This window comes from Pelodiscus sinensis, chromosome 29 (assembly GCF_052426305.1).
Source record: "Pelodiscus sinensis isolate ZL-2025 chromosome 29, ASM5242630v1, whole genome shotgun sequence".
Lineage (NCBI taxonomy): Eukaryota > Metazoa > Chordata > Testudines > Trionychidae > Pelodiscus > Pelodiscus sinensis.
Window position 1 is genome coordinate 5,858,999 of NC_143080.1, and position 21,028 is coordinate 5,880,026.

General features: G+C 47.2%; 1 protein-coding gene and 1 long non-coding RNA gene across 3 annotated transcripts in view; one reads left to right on the plus strand and one right to left on the minus strand.

Moving 5' to 3' along the window:
* Positions 1-21,028, plus strand: part of LOC112544311 (uncharacterized) — a 157,775-nt gene that overhangs the window by 117,718 nt on the left and 19,029 nt on the right. For both annotated transcript variants that reach the window (XR_003087646.3, XR_016348061.1), the window contains exon 2: positions 16,621-16,746. This is a non-coding gene — a long non-coding RNA (uncharacterized LOC112544311). The remainder of the gene's footprint in view (positions 1-16,620; positions 16,747-21,028) is intronic.
* LOC102454269 (keratin, type I cytoskeletal 14-like) lies at positions 6,759-17,621 on the minus strand. Its single transcript, XM_006114299.5, has 8 exons — positions 16,609-17,621; positions 10,570-10,652; positions 10,105-10,261; positions 9,500-9,661; positions 9,267-9,392; positions 8,947-9,167; positions 7,815-7,864; positions 6,759-7,083 (listed from the first exon to the last, which is right to left on the minus strand). The coding sequence occupies exons 1-8, from the start codon at positions 17,113-17,115 to the stop codon at positions 7,001-7,003; spliced, it is 1,389 nt and encodes a 462-aa protein (XP_006114361.3). The 5' UTR covers positions 17,116-17,621; the 3' UTR covers positions 6,759-7,000.

Here is a 21,028-nt window from a genome sequence, read left to right on the forward strand (position 1 = left end):
CTCCTTTTCTATTTTCCTGCTGGGTTCTGGGTGCAGTGATGGATTGGGGTAGGAGACAATGTCAGAGTCAGCAGCCGAACATGGCAATGTACTGGCAGAGCACTGTGTGAATGAGGAAAGTGAGCAACAGAGCCAACACTTTAATGTGTGATTAAGGTGGTCGGTCCTAGATAGGTAGGTAGATAGACAGGGTGTTTGGAGATAGATAGATAGATAGATAGATAGATAGATAGATAGATAGATAGATAGATAGATAGATAGATAGATAGATAGATAGAATTTGATGTTTTTTTCTGAAATTATTATTTTATTTGTATTTAATTTTTTTTACAAATATGGCACAATCCATATATGATGTGTCATTAATGTGACTGCCTCCCAATATACAGCATTTAGAGCCATTGCCCCTAGCTAAGTATAAGACTAGGTGGAGACAATAGATGAGAAGAGGTGTGAAATAGTATTTATTATTATTTCTATTGCAGTAGCAGGCTGAAATCCCCCATGTAAAGGCCCTGTTGGACTAGCCACTGGAGAAACAAATAGCACAAGGACAGTCCTATACAGATGTAAATCATAAAGCAGACTTTTATGCAGAATTCAGAATATTTACATCATACCATAAAATATACTAGTATTCAGATAATCTAGAATCCATATCGTCTTGTGTAATTTTTGCCACAAACAGTACTGACTAGATGATGATTTCCAACATGTGACTAGTGGTTTCCTCTCAGTCTATATCTACACCAGTAGCTCCAGGGTGTGAAAAACCCTGCCCTTTGAGTGAGGTAAGTTACACCACTTTAAGTTGCAGTGTGGATAGATAGAGAGATAGAGAGATAGATACAGAGAGAGAGAGAGAGAGAGATGAGCTTCTCCCACTGACATAGCTAAAGTAGTTAAGTTGACAGGGGAGTTCTCTCCCCTTGTTAGAGCAAGTACATTAGTAGCCTACAGTGGCTCAGCTGCATTCGTCTGGCTCCACCAATGTAAATGATCTAATGTAGCCATTGCCTCAGTCTCCCCATTTGCACCTTGTTGCATCTGTTCCTTTGTCCTGCCAGAGATTTCTTTCTGATAACGCTGTCATCTGTATTCATTTCAATTGCCATGAGAGCGCAATTAATTTTAACTCCCGCTGTTGGCCTCGATGCTGACTGCTTCCCAAGATCCATGGTGCACTGAACCTTGAGACCAGTGCTCCCTGTAAGCTGTGTGTGTGTACGGCCACGCAAGAAAGAGTCTAATGCCGCCCAGCTGATTAGCAGAGTGCTTACAGCTAGATTTGTTTCTCCCAGTGGTGCACATTCACACCTGCTTTGGTGTGCATAAAATTTATTATGCACATGGATAGGAAAAAATCTGCACATAGATGGAAAAGACTAGAGGGAACAGTGCTTGAGATGCCTTCCTTGTGCGCTGCCCACACTCCTTCCTTGCTGTTCAGTCTCCTCCAACTTGCATCTTGGCGCCTTTGCTCACACCACCTTCTGCTCTTGGAGTAGCCTGCCGTTGCCAGTGCTCCAAATAGCTTCCCTTCCCCTTCAAATTCCTCTACAAAACTCACAACTTTCAGGGTGTGTCTAGACTACAGGGTTTTGTCGACAAAACTATACCTGCGTCCACGCTGCCTTTGAGTTATTCTACGAGGAATAATGCCTTTTGTTGACAGAGTTCTGTCGATCGAAGGCATTATTACATCTACACTGTCCTTTGCGTCCACACTGTTATGACGACAAAGCAGCTTGCTTTGTCAACAGAACTGGATGTAGTCTAGATGCTCTTTGTCGACAGAAGTTTTGTCGACAGTAACTGTCGACAAAACTTCTGTCAACAAAACCCTGTAGTCTAGACGTACCCTCAGTGTTAGCCAGAGTCTCACAGTCACCTGCTCATCCCCTCTTTCTCTACATTGCTCATGTAGGAAACGTGAGAAAAGAACAAAACTCAAAGCTCATAAACGTCTTCCCTACATTTGTTACCCTTCTTCGTACCTTCCCTCCTTTCATCTTTGCCTGTGGTCATCGTTTCCTGTGTCTAATTTAGATGATAAACATGTTGGGGGCAAATGTGAAGCCTTTTGCACACTTCGCTCAGGAGGCTGTATATGGCCAAAGCACTAACGAAATTCATGGGACCAATTACTGTTAGAGATGCACTAGATACTTGGCTTTCCAGAGGGAAGGTCAGTCAGTAATCAAGAGTCTTGCAAAGGGCTGGCTGGTGGTTGCTGAGGCTGTTGCGAGGGCTGAACACTGTCTCTTGTCAGAACAGAGACTCACAGAGCAGGCAGCTCCTGAACGTGCTGGGTGTAATTAACCCTTTTGAGTAATTTCTTGTGTGGCAGAGCAGGTGACTGAAAAAGTAGTTAGAGCCCAAACTAATGAATTAACCTGTGGTCTGTGCCGAGAGCCGTGGTCTCCATGAGGTCAGGTTATCTGACTTGGGGTGGAAGGGTGAGCGTACAAGGGAGGGGGACACAAGAACCCAGTGTCCTGTCAACGACTCAGCTGGATTCTGGCGACAGGGCTGCATCATAGTTTCATAGTGATGTCACATTCCCCTGTAGGATTTCCCTCCGGAACTGACCTCCACATTGCTACCCACAGCTGGCTAGTTTCTCAGATTTCATTTCCTGCAGAGAGAACCCCAGCAAAGCTTAGTGGTTCTCATGCAGTGAGTATGCTCCTGTAGCAAAAAGTAGCAAAAACCGAACAGCTTCTTCGTGAGACTCATCGGTGACATATCTCTAGCACTGGTCACATTTTCACCCAAGTCAGCAGAGTCACTCCTGCCAACTCTAGTTGTGAATTTGTCCCCAGAAGCAGAGTTATATTCCCTGGTCTTCAGTGAGATCTACAGTCACCATGCTTTTGGGGGTGATGGTTAACCAAAGCAGAGTAGGCAGTGCCTGACTTGCGCTAGGGAATAGAATTACTTTCCCATATGTAACCATATCTCCAGAGCTACTTGCAGGTTCTACACTCTGGGATATAGCTCCTACATGGGGACGTTACATCTTTCAACGGTGTATGTTGTCATAAACTGCAGCAAGGGAGGTTTAGGTTGGGCATTAGGAAAAACTTCCTAACTGTCAGGGTGGTTAAACACAGGAATAAATTGCCTAGGGAGGTTATGGAATCTCCATCAGTGGAGATATTAAGAGCAGGTTAGACAAGCGTCTATCGGGGATGATCTAGATGGTGCTTGGTCCATGAGGGCAGGGAACTGGACTTGATGACCTCTCGAGGTCCCTTCCAGTTCTAGTATTTTCTGATTCTATACATGTATGTCTTTTTCATCTTCAATATCTAAGGGCTGGTCTACACTACAGACGAAAGTTGACTTAAAGTACACAACTCCAGCTACATTAATTACATAGTTGGAGTCGATTTATCTTAAGTCACGTTTCCACGCTGTCCATACAGTGGGGGGGTTGATGGGAGCAAATGCTCCCGTTAGCTTCCCTTACTCCTTCTGAGGACAAGGAGTACCAGCGCTGATGAGGGCACCCTCTGAGTGTGATTTAGTGGGTCTTTATTAGACCCACTAAATCAAACCCTGGAAGATCAATCACAGCAGCATCGATCTTCCACGTAGTGTTGACATGGCCTAAGGGTCTACACTCTGCAGGAAAGTTGAAAATTGTGGAATGTTGTCCATAATCCTGTCTGACAAAGCCCAATGTTATCATTTATCACAAGACACACCAATGAATCCAATAATTCCAGCTTGCTCATGAATCTCTACCACCACAAGAATTATGCTACTCCAAAGAAAAGAGAACTTATCAAAGTATCTATTGTGTGAATTTTTGGCTGTATTATTCAACATCTCTCAATAATTCATGTAGGCCCACCTGACTTCCTGAAGACAATTTTTGCAAAACTCAATGTGCCCTAACTTTTGTTGCTTGGTAGCCTCCAAAGAAAGTACCTGCCGCCATATCTGGAAGCTGTAGCTTGGACTGTCTGCCTACTACTGCCTCTGATAAAAGTGCCTCTCTTTACATACTGGCTATTGCTGTCACTGAGGGAGTTGTAGCAATTGTAAATTACAAGAATTGCTCATCAGAATCTTGTTTGTATACAATTTGTAAAGCTAATGATCAGCTTCCATTTCATTCAAAACATGTCGCTTGTATTTTTCAACAAAAAACTTTCAATGTATTTTGTTTCCTTTTGAAAGTGGGTAGCATTTCAAAAAAATTGAACTGTTTTTGAGTGTTCCCCCTTATTGTCACTTTTTCAGTTTTTCACCCAACCTAAACAGACCCAGGTTTTTAACCTTTGCTCATAGATCAAGATGTTTAAAACGTTTATTAGTTTTGTTGCGCTCTCTTAAAAGTGATCGCAAGCGAATGTGAAGAGATCTGTGAAAATGTTCTGAGAATATCTATCTATGTATTTTAGAAATGTATATCTGTCTGTCTATGAGTCTGTTTGTTCAAGACCTCCTCCTAAATGGTAAGAGCTAAGACCACCGAATTTTGGTATGCAGCTTCCTCTTATCCTAACTTAAAGCAGTCAGGGTTTGGCTGTGCCAGGAAAATGGAAAGTGCCAGGAATGGGGTTGTTTTCCATAACATCGAAAGGGAGGGGACACAGAGAGTGGCCACTGGGGGCAGTGAGTGCTGGAGAGAGCTATACTGCAGAGTCACCACTGAGGGCAGCTGCACCACTAAGAAAGTGGTGAACAGGATTGGGGCTTTGCCACCTTGCCTGCCACCAGATCGAGTAAGTAGCCCCCTGCCCCAAACTCTTTCCCTCCCCTGGCCCTTGGCTGCAGCACCAGAGGGGTGGGGAGAGAAAAGGTCCCTGGTGATCGGGGGGCTGGGGGAAGATAGAAGGCCCCTGGCACCTGGGTGGGATGGTGGGGATCCCTGGAGGCCTCTGCGCTGATGGGGAGAGAAGGTCCCTGCCAGTCTGGGGTGCTGGGGGAGTGAGAAAAGGTCCCACCAGCTTGGAGGGGAGAGAAAGTCATGCCAGATGGGACTCTGAGCCCCTCCTCATCTCCTAACCCCCACTTTTGCACCTCCCACAGCTTCCTGCCCCACCCCCTCTCCCCAAGTCTCTGCCCTGGTTCCCCCCTCCTCCGCCCAAGCCTCCTGCCCTGAACTACCCAGACAACACCGAGTATGTCTTCTAGTTTTCTATATAATATGCCTCACAATGTGGTTATCATTTCAGTTAAGTAAGAAAGTAGGAACTGAGATGACATTTGTGCTTTGCAGCTTTATATTTCGTTTACTCTAATGTTACAGCATGCCTTGGAAATACAGTGGAATTCTGTACAGAGAGGGATTCGGAGGGATTCTGATAAATATCCAAATGATATCTCTATGCTCCTCTATTCTCCTCAGCTCAAACATTGCACAGAAGTGAAACCTCCATCTCTCAAGAACAGGTTCCTTTGTGCAGATCTTTTAATGCCTGGACTGGTCACTTAGGTTGCAGAAAGCCCAGTTCCACCATCCTGACTCGCTCTGAGTAATACTTCAGAAAGTACTGGCCCTGTTGAAGTCAATGACCCAGCTCTGTCGTTTTAGATGTGTCGCCATGTTAGTCTGTTTCAGCAAAAACAAGGAGTCCGGTGACACTTTAAAGACTAACAAATGTATTAGAGCATAAGCTTTTGTGAGCTACAACTCACTTCCTCGGATGCTTGAAGAGAAAAGAATGGAAGGGGTACAGAGATGGGGGTGTGACATCAGTGCTAATTAAATCTGAGTGGGCGTGGCTTATCTCCAACAGTGATGAGAAGGTGAATGCACCTGAAGGGGGAATTGCCTATTGTAACTGTAACTTTGTAGGTGCCTCTCAGCATAACTAAGGTTCACAGAACTGAGCCCAGTGCTGCTAGCTTGAATTAGCACTCCTTCAGACTTGTATGTTTTGTTCATACTTAAGCTTCTTGTCCCAGCTGTCACCTCCTCCCCCCAAAACTCCTATCAAGTTCTCCACTCAGCCATCCCCAGGTATGGCCTAGCAATGCGCTGAGTGAGAAACTATTCCCCGAGATCCTTTATGTCGCTTTTGGAAAACCTTCCTTCTTGCTTTCTCCCTTCCCTCAACCTCAGAACAGCTCCATCTTCTGCCGCCTTCCTCTGTAGCATGGGGCACGGATCACTTGCTGGAGGATTCTCTGCATCTTGGGGTCTTTAAACCATCATTTGAAGTCTTCAATATCTGAGATATAGAATCATAGAATAATAGCACTGGAAGGGACCTCAAGAGGTCATCGAGTCCAGCCCCCCTCCCTCAAGGCAGGACCAAGCTCCGTCTACACCATCCCTAACAGATGTCTATCTAACCTGTTCTTAAATATCTCCAGAGAGGGAGATTCCACCACCTCCCTTGGCAATTTATTCCAATATTTGACCACCCTGACAGTTAGGAATTTTTTCCTAATGTCCAATCTAAACCTCCCTTGCTGCACTTTAAGCCCATTACTCCTTGTCCTGTCCTCAGAAACCAAGAGGAACAAATTTTCTCTTTCCTCCTTGTGACACCCTTTTAGATATTTGAAAACCGCTATCATGTCCCCCCTTAATCTTCTTTTTTCCAAACTAAACAAGCCCAGTTCATGAAGCCTGGCTTCATAGGTCATGTTCTCTAGACCTTTAATCATTCTTGTCGCTCTTCTCTGTACCCTTTCCAATTTCTCCACATCTTTCTTGAAATGTCTGCCCAGAACTGGACACAGTACTCCAGCTGAGGCCTAACTAGTGCAACAGAGACAAGTTCCATATTGCATGAATCAGATGAAAAGCTTTATTAGACATTTGCAGACCAGTGTGGCACTTAAAGGCAGGTGACGGCCAATGCAAGACACTGAGAAGGGAAAGAACAAACAAACTGAGCTGAGTTTTCCCCATGGCTCAGTCAGGTACAGCAGCTGGAGCTTTCCGCGAATCTCTCTCTTTATTGTTTCTGAGCAGTTTAAGCCTTGGGAACTGGGCTCCATAGAGGTCTCTGTGCTGTTAGCAGGTGGAAAGCTAAACCTGCTCGCGGGATGAGACCACCTTTCTATCTTGGACCTCCTCAAGAACCGTGTGGACTTTAAGAGTGGGTATGATTACTGCAAAGAAAAGGAGAGAAAAAAATGATTTAGAGCATAGAAAAAATATTGGTCATGCTCCCTAAGCATCTTGAATACACAATTCTTCATTCGTTGAGGGACAAAAGAAAAAAATGGGACTGCAGCAGCCAACATGTATCTATCACCAGAACGGTTAATGAGAAAGCAAAAGTTCAATCTGGATTCATGGAGAGATTCACCGCTATGTGCAGACCAGTCAAGGGTAGACTAAACTATTTGCATACACTTTTGAGCTCATATTTGAGGATGGATTTTTGCACAGAATCCCAACTAAATAAAATCACTTGATGATTTAAGTATTATTTGATTTTTTTAGGTTTCTCCAAAAATAGAATTCAAAGTAGCCCAAAGAGGATTGAACCCACTTGAAGGTCATCTGCTGCTCCAGAGCCAACCTTCCTTTTCTCCATGACCCCAAAGTAATGGGTTTTGCACAGCTCTGACAACTCGGTTAAAAGGCCCCTTTACCCAGGGTATGTCTACACTACCCTCCTAGTTCGAACTAGCGGGGTAGTGTAGACATACCCCCTAGTCTTTTATGCTTGTAGGGGCAATGATCATTTGGGGATTTTCTATTCCTGTCCCCTCCACCCATTCTTCACAGACTCTACTTTGTTAATTATCAAATTGTACAAGTGTCAGCTGACTAGCTTGTAGTTTGCAAAGCTGCTCGTTAGAGAGGTGAACGAAACCTCACGTACGGTCCTTACATTCGTTAGTAGACAGCGAGGAGAGGACTGCAGGGTACTCGGCAGCAATGCTACAAAGGGAAAAGTAATGAGAGCAAATTAGAAATATGAACACATTTCCGGGATCCCAAGATCTGTATTCAGTGCTTTTCACTTTCTGCAACAGCCTAAGTTTCCCCAAAATTCTCCAGCATTTTAACTACATGAGAAAATCCTTCCAACAGATCAAAGCATCTCACAACTTGTTATTGATCTCTCACATAACCTCTCACCTTTCCTAGGATAGTAATAGAGATGTAGCCATGTTAGTCTGGTCTTGCTGAAACAAAAGACAGGACTATGCATCACTTTAAAGACTAACAAGATGGTTTATTAGGTGATGAGCTTTCGTGGGCCAAACCCACTTCCTCAGATCAAATTGTGGAAGAAAATTGACATGACCATATATACCAAAGGCCTTAACAAAGATGCTAACTACCTTCCCCATTACAAAGATAGCTTCCCCAATTATCACCCCTAATATCATTATCTCATAGACACTAATCTCCTTCCCCCCCACACACACCCTTCCTCTGTTCTAAAATCTGATTTGTCAATTTTATATGTGTTCACTTTTTTTTTAATTGTATCCTTTGGTATATATGGTCGTGCCAATTTTCTTCCACAATTTGATCTGAGGAAGTGGGTCTGGCCCACGAAAGCTCATCATCTAATAAACCATCTTGTTAGTCTTTAAAGTGCTGCATAGTCCTGTCTTTTGTTTCACCTTTCCTAGGAGACAGAGTAAAAATATTAGCGACACATTTTTACAGATGGGAACGCGAAGGGCTAGAGAAATCAATTGACCAATAAGCTTGTTCAGTGAGTTATCACCAGAGCCCAGAAAACAAACCTGTTCTTCTAGGTCCCAGTCCCCTGCTCTTACCACAGTACTGTGAAGGGAAGACTCCGTCCTTCTGAGAATGAACACCTCCCAAGACAACGAGGATGGGCACAGGAGATAAGCCACTGAGCTATCACTTATTCGTCTTCATAGCCACTAATCTTGACTATTTAGTTCAAAATGAGTCTCTAGGAACACAGGCAATTCAGCTGTATAGCTGTGTCACCATCAGCCAGTACTGCCCCTCTCCAATCAATGCCTGTTACATACTGGCCATCCTCGCCCTCCAGCAGGCGGCGGTATGTGGCGATCTCCTGCTCCAGGCGTGTCTTGACGTCCACGAGAATCTTGTATTCATGGTTCTGGTGCTCCATGTCGCATCGCAGCTCAGCAAGCTGTTCCTCCACGCTAGTGACCAGGGCCTGGAGCTGGGCCAACTGGGTGCCGTAGCGGGCTTCCGTCTCCGCCAAGGTGCCCTCCAGAGCGGCTTTCTGAGAATGGAGAACAGAGAGGAAAGAATTCAGTGAGAGGGTGGCTCATCTCAGCACCTGCCCTTGGGTGTGTCTCCCTGGGAATCCAGTGGCCCATACCATGCTGAGCTGGGACTGCAGCTCTATCTCCAGACCCTGGATCGTGCGTCTGAGTTCCGTGATCTCCGACTTGCCGCTCTGCAGCTGTTCCGTGTTCATGGCTACTTCCCGGTTCAGCTCTTCAGTCTGGAACGAGGGGAAACAACTTAGTTACGGCACGCACTGCGTGTGCACAGCCCTGCCGCCGGCATCAGTACGTGGCAAGTGCTTTTATTCATTCAGGCATTGCGCACCTGGCTGTAGAACCACTGCTCGGCCTCTTTCCGGTTCTTCTCTGCCAAGCTCTCATACCGCTCTCTCATGTCAGCCAGGATCTTGGTCAGGTCCACCCCAGGAGCCGCGTCCATCTCCACCGTGATCTCTCCACTCAGCTGGCTGCATAGTATATCCATTTCCTGTGACAAGAGAAACACACTATGCGCATCTGCAGCTTACCTGTACCTGCTCCCTACAGTGAATATAAGGAGGTTTTTACACTTGCACCCTGCTTAGAGATCTTAAAAAAAAATCTTATAGGGGTTTCAATTGTTCACGTTTGTCAGATAAAATACCGAGCATCACATGGCTTCACAACCCTCGCAGCCAAGCGTATGGTTCCGTGCCTATAGCCAATAACTCGGCTCCAGTAGGAGTTACCCGAATCGTAAGTGGTGGATGTAACTTACCAGATGCTACAGAATACACATTCAGAGTCAATTATTCTTTACCTGCCCATATCTCTTTAACAACCCCAGAATCTTGGAACTATTCATACTGATCAGCCTGTGTAGATTCCATTGTGGATTCGCTACTATGTATAGGTCTCTTGTTTGTGCCTTGTGCCTTGTTTTGTTCTCACCTCCTCATGGTTCTTCTTGAGATAAACCAGATCCTCCTTCAGGTTTTCAATCTGCATCTCCAGGTCATTTCTAGCCAGAGTCAGCTCGTCCAGGACCCTGCGCAGGCCATTGATGTCCGCCTCCACGCTCATGCACAGGGCCAGCTCCGTCACATACCTTCATGTGCAAAGAAGGTCAAAAGCTCAGGCACATCCAGCCAATAATGATTTTTCATTCCCTTTTCCTCCACAATTTTCATTCATTTTTAATGGCATTTTTGTGACTGGCCTTTCCCCCAATGGATCAAAAGCTTCTTCTGAATTCATGAAAGCCAAAATGAAAGTTCCCCGCTTCCCTTTTCCAATCACTACAAAATGTGGGAACATGGGAAGCATCTTGAAATGCAATCAGCAAGAGAGACCCTCTGGAAGAATGGCTTTTTTACACCTTTCCCTTCTCAGAGCTCTGTGGGGCCCTGGGCTTACTTGGTTTTGAAGTCATCAGCTGCCAGCCTGACATTATCAATCTGCAAGACAAGGTTGGCATTGGCGATAGTGGCAGCAAGGATCTGGGGAAGAGAAAAGGAGAAGAGGGCATTAAAAAGTTGTTTCAGTAACATGTAATATCTGCACTACAACTTTTTTCGGAAAAACGTCACTTATGTCCACACTGCAATCACATTCTTTCGAAAAAAATTGAAAAAACAGAGGCATTTTTCTGGCATTGGCAATCCTCATTCTGCAAGGAAGAAGCCTTTTTCTGAAAGAGCTCTTTCGGAAAAAGGTGTGTGTGGACGGGGAAGAGAGAGTTCTTTCGAAAGAGGAGGAAAGAGGACAAAGCACAGGTTCCCTGGTGGCCATTCCATCCATAGGAATCACAGCTTAAATGTGAGATAACATCCATTGAGTGTGGATGCTATCTTTCGAAAAAGCAGATCACTTTTTCATTGCACTTTGGCAGTGCGGATGCGCTGTTTCAGAAGAAGGTTTTTTTGGAAGATCTCTTCCGGAAAAGCTTCTCCCAAAAGAAGCCTGCAGTCTAGATGGAGCCTAGCTGATGGGTGTGAACAGACATTAATGGTTAGCAGAAGGCACAGCTTCTAGATAATTGAACTTGCATAACTGTACCACGGAGATGAGAGACAAACTGGTATGGACCAAATTCTCATTTGCACTAAGGGCCCTTTTCACTGCTCTCGTCATGTAACCAAGGCTCTAAAGGATATGTCTAAACTACATCCATTTTTCAATAAAGGGATGTAAATTAGACACATTGAAATTGCAAATGAAGCCGCAATTTGAATTTCCTGCTCTTCATTTGCATAATGGCAGCTGCAGCTTTTTTTCGAAAAGCCTCTTTTCGAAAAAAAAAAGTGGTCAAGATGGAGATCTTTCGACAGAAATGCCCCATTTCGAAAGATCCTGTAACCCTCAAAAAATGGGGTTTACAGGATCTTTCGAAACGGGGCATTTCTGTTGAAAGATCCCCATCTTGACCGCAGGGTTTTTTGTTTTTTTTTTTTCAAAAAGAGGCTTCTTGAAAAAAAGTCACGGTTGCCATTATGCAAATGAAGCATGGGAAATTCAAATCCTGACTTCATTTGTAATTTCGATGTGCAATTGCAATTTCGATATGTCTAATTTACATCCCTTTATCAAAAAAGGGATGTAGTTTAGACTTACCCAAAGAGTCTGTCAGTCATATTTGATCACTGAGGTGACAAAATGAAATTCAGCCCAGAAAATTCCCTTCCTACACTGACTTCTATAGCAGGAAGGAATGAACATCCAGCAAGAAACAGGAGGAGACATGGATGGGGGTGTTCTGGGAGTTGTAATTTCCTTCTACGGACAGTTATCTACTTGGGCATAACTAGGGCGACCAGATAGAAAGTGCAAAAAATCAGGATGAGGGTGGAGAGTAATAGGCCCCTATGTAAGAAAAAGTCCTAAATATTGGGACTGTCCCTAAAAAAACTGGACATCTGGTCACCCTGGTCATAACAGACAAGAGAACTACCAGTCCCAGAATGCCTCTCCCTTGCCTCCCTCCTGTGTCATCTCCTCCATGGCTTCCTGGTAAATGTGGTCCCTACCTCTCTCTCTGACTCTAGGGTGCAGCACAGAGCTCAGCATCCCCAAAAGTCCATCTCTCCGCACCTGGTTATTGAACCTGTTATTTTGAACTAGTTACTGGTTTGGGGGCTTTTGGTTCAGTTTGACTTCAATGCCACCCAGAGGTTTTTAGTTTTGAAGCTACATCTAGACTACAGGCTTCGTTCAGAAGGAGCTTTTCCAGAAGAGAAAAACTTCCTCCGAAAGAGAGTGTCCACACTGCCAAAGCACATGGAAAAAGCGATCTGCTTTTTCGAAAGATAGCATCCACATTGATTGGACGCTATCTTGCATTTAAGTTCTGATTGCTGTGGATGGAGTGGCCACCAGGGCACCTGTAGTTTTTCCTGGAGGCCTCTTCTTTCGAAGAAACCACTCTTCACCATCCACACATGCCTTTTTCCGAAAGAGCTCTTTCGGAGAAGGTGTTCTTCGTAGAAAGAGGCTTACCGCTGTCAGAAAAACCCCTTTGTTCTTTCAATTTTTTTTCGAAAGAATGCAATTGCAGTGTGGACGTAACTGAAGTTTTTTTTTCAGAAAAAACGGGTGTTTTTCCGAAAAAAACTCTGCAGCATAGACGCACCCTGCATCACTTAAACGAACAGTTTTTGGGTTTGACTTGGGATTGATTCCCTGGGGCTCAGGTTCCTAGACACAACAGTAATGCAAATAAATACATACATACATCATTAATAATAATAATAATCAATAGATTCTCTTGCGCCAGGACTTTCATTGCCATCAATTACACTCTCCTGCATGAGAAAGGGACAGAAGTTGGGTGGAATTCTCTAAGCAGAATCTCTCCCTGTGACTGTGCTCCCTTTAGTAACTTCTCCTGAAGCACCAGGGAGAGGAAAACCAAAGCTCGGGTTCTAAGGGCACATCTTCACTCACCCTGCTGGAGATCGATGTTCTGGCGTTCCATTGAGCGGGTCTGGTATAGACCCATAACTCGAACGCTGAGGGCTGCACTGGCCAGCACCTGTACTTCTCGCAGTCGCAAGGAGAACGGAAAGCCAAAAGGAGCATTTGCTCCCAACGGCCTCCCACTGGGGGGATGCCCCCGAACTCAGCTTAACGTACACCAACTCCAGCTATGTATTCTACGTAGCTAGAGTTGTGTACCTTAAGCCGACATTTCAGGTGTAGGTTAGACCTGGCCTGAGTAAAGCTAGCGAAGTGGAGTCAAAGAGAAGGAAAGAAACCCGCTTGGGAGGTTTATTAGACCGGAGTCTGAGTCACCTGCATCGCTAAGCATCTCAGTTTCTGGCATTATGCTGGCAGTCACTGCTGATGCTGCGTGAAGCAAAGACGGTGACTCTGAGACATATGCTCCTTCCTTGGGGACCGCTCCCCATGATGCCACTGACACGGCATTCAGTGAGAGTTCGGTTTGAGTAAGGGCGTAGCCATCCAGCCTCCGGAGAGAAATGTCGTAGAATTTGAAAGCAAATGAGCCAAGTAACCAGGGGAGAGGGAGGGACGTGAACATTGGTTCTGCAGCGAGGGCATCCCTGGTCCCTTTTCAGGAGAGCTGTCGGCGCAAACACTGAGACACACACCTGAATTAGAAGGAAGCAGATAGGACCGGTTCTGCTCACACTGGCTTGAGGGAAGCTACTCCTGACCTACCCTGGGGTAAGAGAGAACAGAACCTGGCCCAGCTTGTTCGGAATCCTCCTAGTCGTGAGCCTACGGAAAACGTTAGGCCTTGTGTCAGCCATTCCTGAATTGCCAAGGTCCCGCCTCCAGGGGCAGCGAGTTATTTGGCCTGGGGAGGCCAGGCTCCCCGGAATATTCCTGGCCCGTGGGCGCAGCTCCAGCAAAGCTCACGGCTGGGTCTCTCCCTGGCCCCACCTGCCACCCCCGCGCACTCCCCCCACGGTGTCCCCTCCCCCAGCTCCAGGTTAATTTAAAGGGCCCAGGGACCCCCACTGCCACCACAAGCAGCGCAGCGGGACTAAGCAACTTCCTGCATGTGCAGCTGCCAACATGTCCCTGCAGTCCCGAGATGGGGATGTCTCCATGCTCTGCCCCCATCACAAGCGCCCCTGCAGCCAATGGGAGCTCTGGGGGGCGGTGCTTGTGGGAAGCAGTGCGTGGAAACCCCCGGCTCGTCCACTTACCCCCAGGTAAGCGCTGCACCCCATCCCTCCCCCCCCCCGCACTCCCGCTCCTCTCAGTCTGCCTCACACACTCTGCCCCACCCATACTCCCGCCCTTCCCCCGCCCTGCCTCCCACCCCTAAACTCCCTCCCAGAGCTTGCACCCCCGCTCCTTACTCCAGCCCAGAGCCTGCACCCCGCACCCGTGTGCCCTGCAAGCTGAGCGCTTGGGTGGCCACCCAGGAAGAATTCCAATGCCGCCCACAGCCAGCAGCAGGTGTTCTTACTGGTGGTGCACCTCCGCACAGGCCTTGATGCACATAACAAAATGTATTCCACATATGGCTGGAAGAAATTAGAAGGAACGCTGCCCGGCACCCAGACGCCCTCCCAGAATCTACAACCTCCCCCCTCTTGCACCTCCGCCCCCTGACCCAGCCCAGAGCCAGCACTCCAACTCCATCCCACAGCCTGTACCCCAGACCTTCTCCCTGACCCATGCTCTCTCCCCAAGCCTGCACCCCCCCCCCCACCTCAAACTCCCAGAGCCTTAGGCAGGTAAGGGAGGGTGCAGATTCTGGGAACCACCCACATTTCTAAAAAAACCCGCCACCCTTTCCCATATCCTCATTATCATTTGCTTTGGTCTTCTTTGAACCTCCAGATTCAGCCTAATCACAGGCTAGACATGATTATTAAAATCATTATGATCCTCGTAGCGTCTGTGTGTTCACAAAGCCTTCCACAGTAGGTGAGCCATGCCAAACAGATACCGTGTCCCTGCCCGGAGCTAAACATTGGCAGAAGCACATACTTGGAGTGTAAGTAATATCCGGTACTTAGTCACTTGTGTATAATCCTACAAGCATTACGGCTGCTGCAGCCTTCTTTCTTCTCGTGTTGTTGAAGCACCCAAGATGTAACATCTAACAAACTTGGACCAGTAGGCGTCTGCTGCTACGTTCCTGTCCCAAAGTCTGTTTCCCTCATAGGAATCATTTATAGGAAATGCAGTTTTGCTCCTTCTGGAGGTCTATCATCAAATCACTGATGCGTGTAAATCATTAAAAATGTGTCTACACAGCAAAGTTATTTCAAAATAATTTCGAAATAACTGACGGCTTATTCCGACTTCTGTAAACCTCATTCTACAAAGAACAACACCTATTCCGAAATAGTTATTTCAGAATAGGGGCTGTGTAGGGGTGTGTCTAGACTACATGCCTCCTTCGACGGAGGCATGTAGATTAGCCAGATCGGAAGAGGGAAATGAAGCCGCGATTAAAATAATCGCGGCTTCATTTAAATTTAAATGGCTGCCCCGATCTGCCGATCAGCTGTTTGTCGGCAGATCGGGGCAGTCTGGACGCGATGCGCCGACAAAGAAGCCTTTCTTGATCGGCACAAGTATGCCTCGTGAAACCAGGTTTACCTGTGCCGATGAAGAAAGGCTTCTTTGTCGGCGCATCGCGTCCAGACTGCCCCGATCTGCCGACAAACAGCTGATCGGCAGATCGGGGCAGCCATTTAAATTTAAATGAAGCCACGATTATTTTAATCGCGGCTTCATTTCCCTCTTCCGATCTGGCTAATCTTCATGCCTCCGTCGAAGGAGGCATGTAGTCTAGACACACCCTAGATGCTCTACTTCTGCTATTTCGAAATAGCCCCTCACCAGGGCCATTCTACCTTATTCCTCCTGGGGCACTAAATTGAGATAGCGGGTCTACATCAGGGAAGCCTGCCTCGGACTCATTTTGAGGCTTCCTTGCAGTGTAGACGTGTTATTTTGAAATAAGCTATTTCAGAATAACTATTCCGGAATAGTTTATTCTGAAATAAATGTGCAGCGTAGACATAGCCTATGGGTGTGTCTACACTACACCGTAACGCAGAATAAGATACGCAATTTGAGCTGCGCAGATTGCGTCTCTTAGTTCGATGCTATTTTGAAAAAGCTTATTTTGCCATTTGGCCAGATTTTGAAATAAAGCGCTATTCCGAAATGTCCCTTACTCCTCATAGAAGGAGGTTTACAGGGATATCGGATTAGCGAACCCAAAGTAACAGGCTTGCAGGGAAGACCTGAGAGAGCTATTTCTGGATACTCTGGAAGTCTGAAATAGCATTTCGGTGTAGACGTAACCTAAATTGCCATCATTTGAGTCTGGGCACATATTTCTTTTATGCCTGTTACCTATACTCAGTTATGCCCTCTGTGTTCAGCTCTTGGCCATAGGGCAATCTGTAACAGAGAAAAGCAGACAAGAGACATTGGATTTTTTTAACAAGCGTGTCCTACCTTGCTCCTCAGATCTTCAATTGTCCTGTAATGGGGGCTGTGGTCACGGTCAGGACCAGGTCCCTGCTTCTTATACCACGCCTCGATCTTAATCTCCAGATCGGAATTGGCCTCCTCCAGGGCACGCACCTTGTCCAGGTAGGTAGCCAGGCGGTCGTTCAGGTTCTGCATCGTTTCCTTTTCACCCGCAGGGAGGATGCCATCACCACCACCAAAGCTACCACCAAATCCACACACAAAGCCAACTCCAAGCCCACCCCCATAGCCACCTCCAAAGCTACTACTGTAGCTCCCCCCATAGCTACCACCCATGCTGCTTCTTACCCCAGAGACATACCTAGAAGAGGAGACAGAAAAACTGCTAGATCCCCCTTTGATACTTGGGGCTCTGTACGGACCACCAAGATGCACGGAGGAAACCCGTGAGGAGCCACCTCCTAATCCACCTAAGCCCCCTACGCTCTTGAGGGATGTGGATGAGGAGTACTGCCTGACGCTGGTGGCCATGGTGAAAGGCAGTGGAGGATCAAAAGCCCAAAACAGTCACCCAGCTGAGCTACGAAAGGAGGAGAGTGCTGCTAACTTCCCCTGGCTCGGAGGCTCCTTTTATACCCGCAATGGGGGGGAGTTCCCACTGCAAGCTCCTTGTTTCTCTCATACATTCTCCAAGGTTTTCATAACCCGTAAAGTCTGTGCCAACTTCTAAAGTCAACATATTTTTTGCTTGCTTTTGTCACATTTCACTGGAAACACATTCTCTCCCCCTCCCCCCCCCAGTGCTTGTCTGTGTCTTCTGGTTTCCATCTGCAATCAGGTGTTATTCAAAGCGGGAGGCTGTATTTGTACATTGCCTTACACTGCTGAATGGGAGAGAGGGCTGTTCAGACGTTTCCAGTGTATTTCTCTGGAACTCATCACATGTGGCTGGCCGCGCTGAACCCAAGTCCTCTGTGTAGCTACAGGACAGACACAATGGGCAGCAATGGGGCAGGCTTCCTCCACAACATCCCATGTTCATATTCCTTCCCCTCGTCCTGGAACAGCTCCCACTGCAGCCCCGTGGCAATTCCATACACTCAAGACTTGACCTTGAGACGGCCCGTAAGGGGCTCCACTAGTGTTGGATGGGGTCCTTGATTTTGTGTTGTCAACCTCTGCTACCGAGAGCGAGACTATGATCCACCCCAGACTATTAGATGGAAGAACTCGAGAAATTGTGGTGCTCTCCAGAGGGTAAAGACCAAAGCAAACAGTATGAATGGCCGGTAGACCAGTCACTGGATTCAAGAACTGGGGATAAAGAATAATGCTCAGAACACAGATCTTTATCATTAGTCTAATGAACCAGTTCATCAGATGTTATCAGAGATTTCTCTGTGGCTCCCTGCCCAGAGAGCTCAGTTTGAGTGTTATACACACCCATTATAACTCCAGCTGCTCATGAGATGCTAGCTGCCTGTAAGGAATTCAAAGGGCTCCGAAAAAATTGCAGGGTTAGCTAAGGTGGAGCTCAGCTGGCTCAAGTCTCAAATTTTAAAATGTTATTGAAGCCAATGTTTCAAAGCATGTGCATAATCCTCCACCGAGAAAATGAGTCTCGGTACATCTAACCTCCCTACCAGACTGAAAACTCTCGGGCACAGACCGAAGGGGCACTGTGTGATAGTCTTCCCGGGGGTGGAGGAAAGCATCGTCTTCCACGTGTCGTAGCATGCCAGCCACTTTACTGTCTTCCTCGACAGGCCCTAACAATCCCCTTCCCCAAAGCTAGAAATGAGGTGCCTTAGATCAGCTGCCCACAAAAGAGGAAGGAGGCTATGGCCAGGGCCAGATTAAGAAAGGGCTTTAGGGGCTGGGCTAAGGGGGGCCTTGGGCTGCAGCCCCTATAGCCCCTGGCTGTGTCTAGACTGGCCAGTTTTTCCAGAAAATCAGCTGCTTTTCCGGAAAAACTTGCCAACTGTCTACACTGGCCGCTTGAATTTCCACAAGAACACTGACTTCCTACTGTCTGAAATCAGTGCTTCTTGCGGAAATACTATGCTGCTCCCGTTCGGGCAAAAGTCCTTTTGCACAAAAGGGCCAGTGTAGACAGCTCAGATTTGTTTTGCGCAAAAAAGCCCCGATGGCGAAAATGGCAATCGGGGCTTTTTTGCGGAAAAGCACGTCTAGATTGGCTACGGATGCTTTTCCGCAAAAAGTGCTTTTGCGGAAAAGCATCCGTGCCAATCTAGATGCTCTTTTCCTCAAATGCTTTTAACGGAAAACTTTTCCGTTAAAAGCATTTGCGGAAAATCATGCCAGTCTAGACGTAGCCTCTGTGTTTTGGGCTATCTCTTCATGGGGGGGAGGAGGGAGGCAGCCCCGTGTTCGGCTGTTCTTCTCCCCACGACAGCCCTGGGCTGGAGCTACCTTGCTGTGAGCACCAGGAAGCTCTGCCTCAGAGGCCCCACCCCTTAGCTCTTATTGGCCTAGAATCACAGCCAATAAAAGCTTTGGGGGTGGTGCCTGCAGGCAAACACGGGGCAGTGTGGAGCCACCTGTCCCCCCCACACACACCAAACAGAGGCAGCCTACCCTCTACCCAGCACTGAGCCCCCTCCCACACTAAGGGTGTGTCTAGACTACAGGGCTTTTTCCAAAAAAGTGGTCTTTTTTCGAAAAAACTTTCCCTGCATCTAGACTGCCGCCACGTTCTGTCAAAAGTAAATCAAAAGAACGCAGCAGTTCTTTTCACCGAGGAAAATCTCGTTTTACGAGGAATAACGCCTTTTTTCAAAAGTGCTCTTTCGAAAAAAGACACTATGTAAAAATGTGCTTTTTCGAAAGAGAACATCCAGCGTGCCGGGGTGCATCCAGAGCGCTCTCTTTCGAAAAAGCGGCTTACTTTTTCAGAGGTAGTCTAGACGCTCTTTTTCGAAAGAGGCTTGCAGTCTAGACATAGCCTAACTCCCTTCAGACCCCGTTCTCCCAGCCCTGCATTCTGACTCCTACCCAGACCCTGCCCTCCCAGCTCTGCCTCCTGCCCTGAGTCTGCTCCCAAACCCTAAACCTCTTGGCCCAGCCTGGAGTCCCCTCCTGTGCCCCAAATTCCTCATCCCCAGTCCCACCCCAGAGCCCCCACCTCCCCACAAAGCCTTCACCTCCTCCCACACCCACCCTCCTGCCTCAACCCACAGTTCCCTCCTGCACAATGAACCTCTTGTTTTGGCCCCGCCCTAGAGCCAAGGAGATCCCACAAAATGTAACAGCCCCAGGCCCCCAGAAGAGGCTCTGGCCAGGGCCGGATTAAGAAAGGGCTTTTAGGGCTGGGCTAAGGGAGGCTTCTGGGCTAATCTGACCCTAACCACGGTCCACAAGCAATAGATACATATTTCTGAACAGGCTTCGATTGCTCGGCTTCATCTCACCAGGCTGGAGCACTTTACAGGAAGGGAATGAAACTGATGGTGAAAATAGCCCTGGGCAGGGTCTTCGGAATATTTACGGCTATTACATTGCAGCTAATGCTAGAGAAATAATGGCACTGAAGCTCTCATGTGCTTATACTGTACTGAAGCAGCTTTGGACAAGCATCAGCTGAGACCGATCCCTTCTGGCCATAAAGTCTGTGACCTCTCAGGATGGTCGCATCCACAGGTACCATGTGAGCACAAAGCGGGTGTCAAATCCTACCATTGTAATGTGGTGGCAGCTTATACTCCCTTTGCCCGGGAGTAAGTAACAACACAAGAGGTGAGACGGGTGGAATTTTGAGATCCAGAGTCTCTCTCTCACTTGATGCCAGAAACATGGGGGGGAAAAACCCAGAAACTTCCTGCATCATCCCAGCTGAGAGCAGAGACCACCCAGAAAATGTGTAAGACCTAAAGGGCCATAGGCCTGCTTAACTGCATGACTGGCAGCTGCAGAGGGTAAGGATCACATAGAAAGCGATCCTATTAAACTTGTCACTGCCTGAATACACAGGAATTTTCCAGCCTGAACTTTCGCTGCGAACCACAAAGAACCTTCATAGAGGCAATGGGTGAATTGTGCGATTAAAGCAATGGGTGGTTTCTTACCTGTGTCTTTCATGTGCGGCTGCTCCTGGGGCAGGCACATCTACAGCTAGAACAGAGCCAGAGTGGCTGGAAGCTTTGCCAATCCCCCTGCAGCACAAGTGCAGGGGCTGTGTAAGGGCAGGCAGGGACCATGCTTCCCCATCTAGATCGCTCCGGCTCCCATGTGTTGCTTTTGGAATGCTGCTGCAGCTGTAGCCAGCCTGAGAAAGGAATCGAAAACCATCCACTGAGGGCCCAGTCGACACAGCAGCGAATCTGAATCTGAACTTCTCCAGGTATATTTGAATTCGTTCTTCTAGCACAGCAGTTCCCAAACTTTTCGGCATCATGCCCCCTTTTTGATTTTTGAGACACCCTCT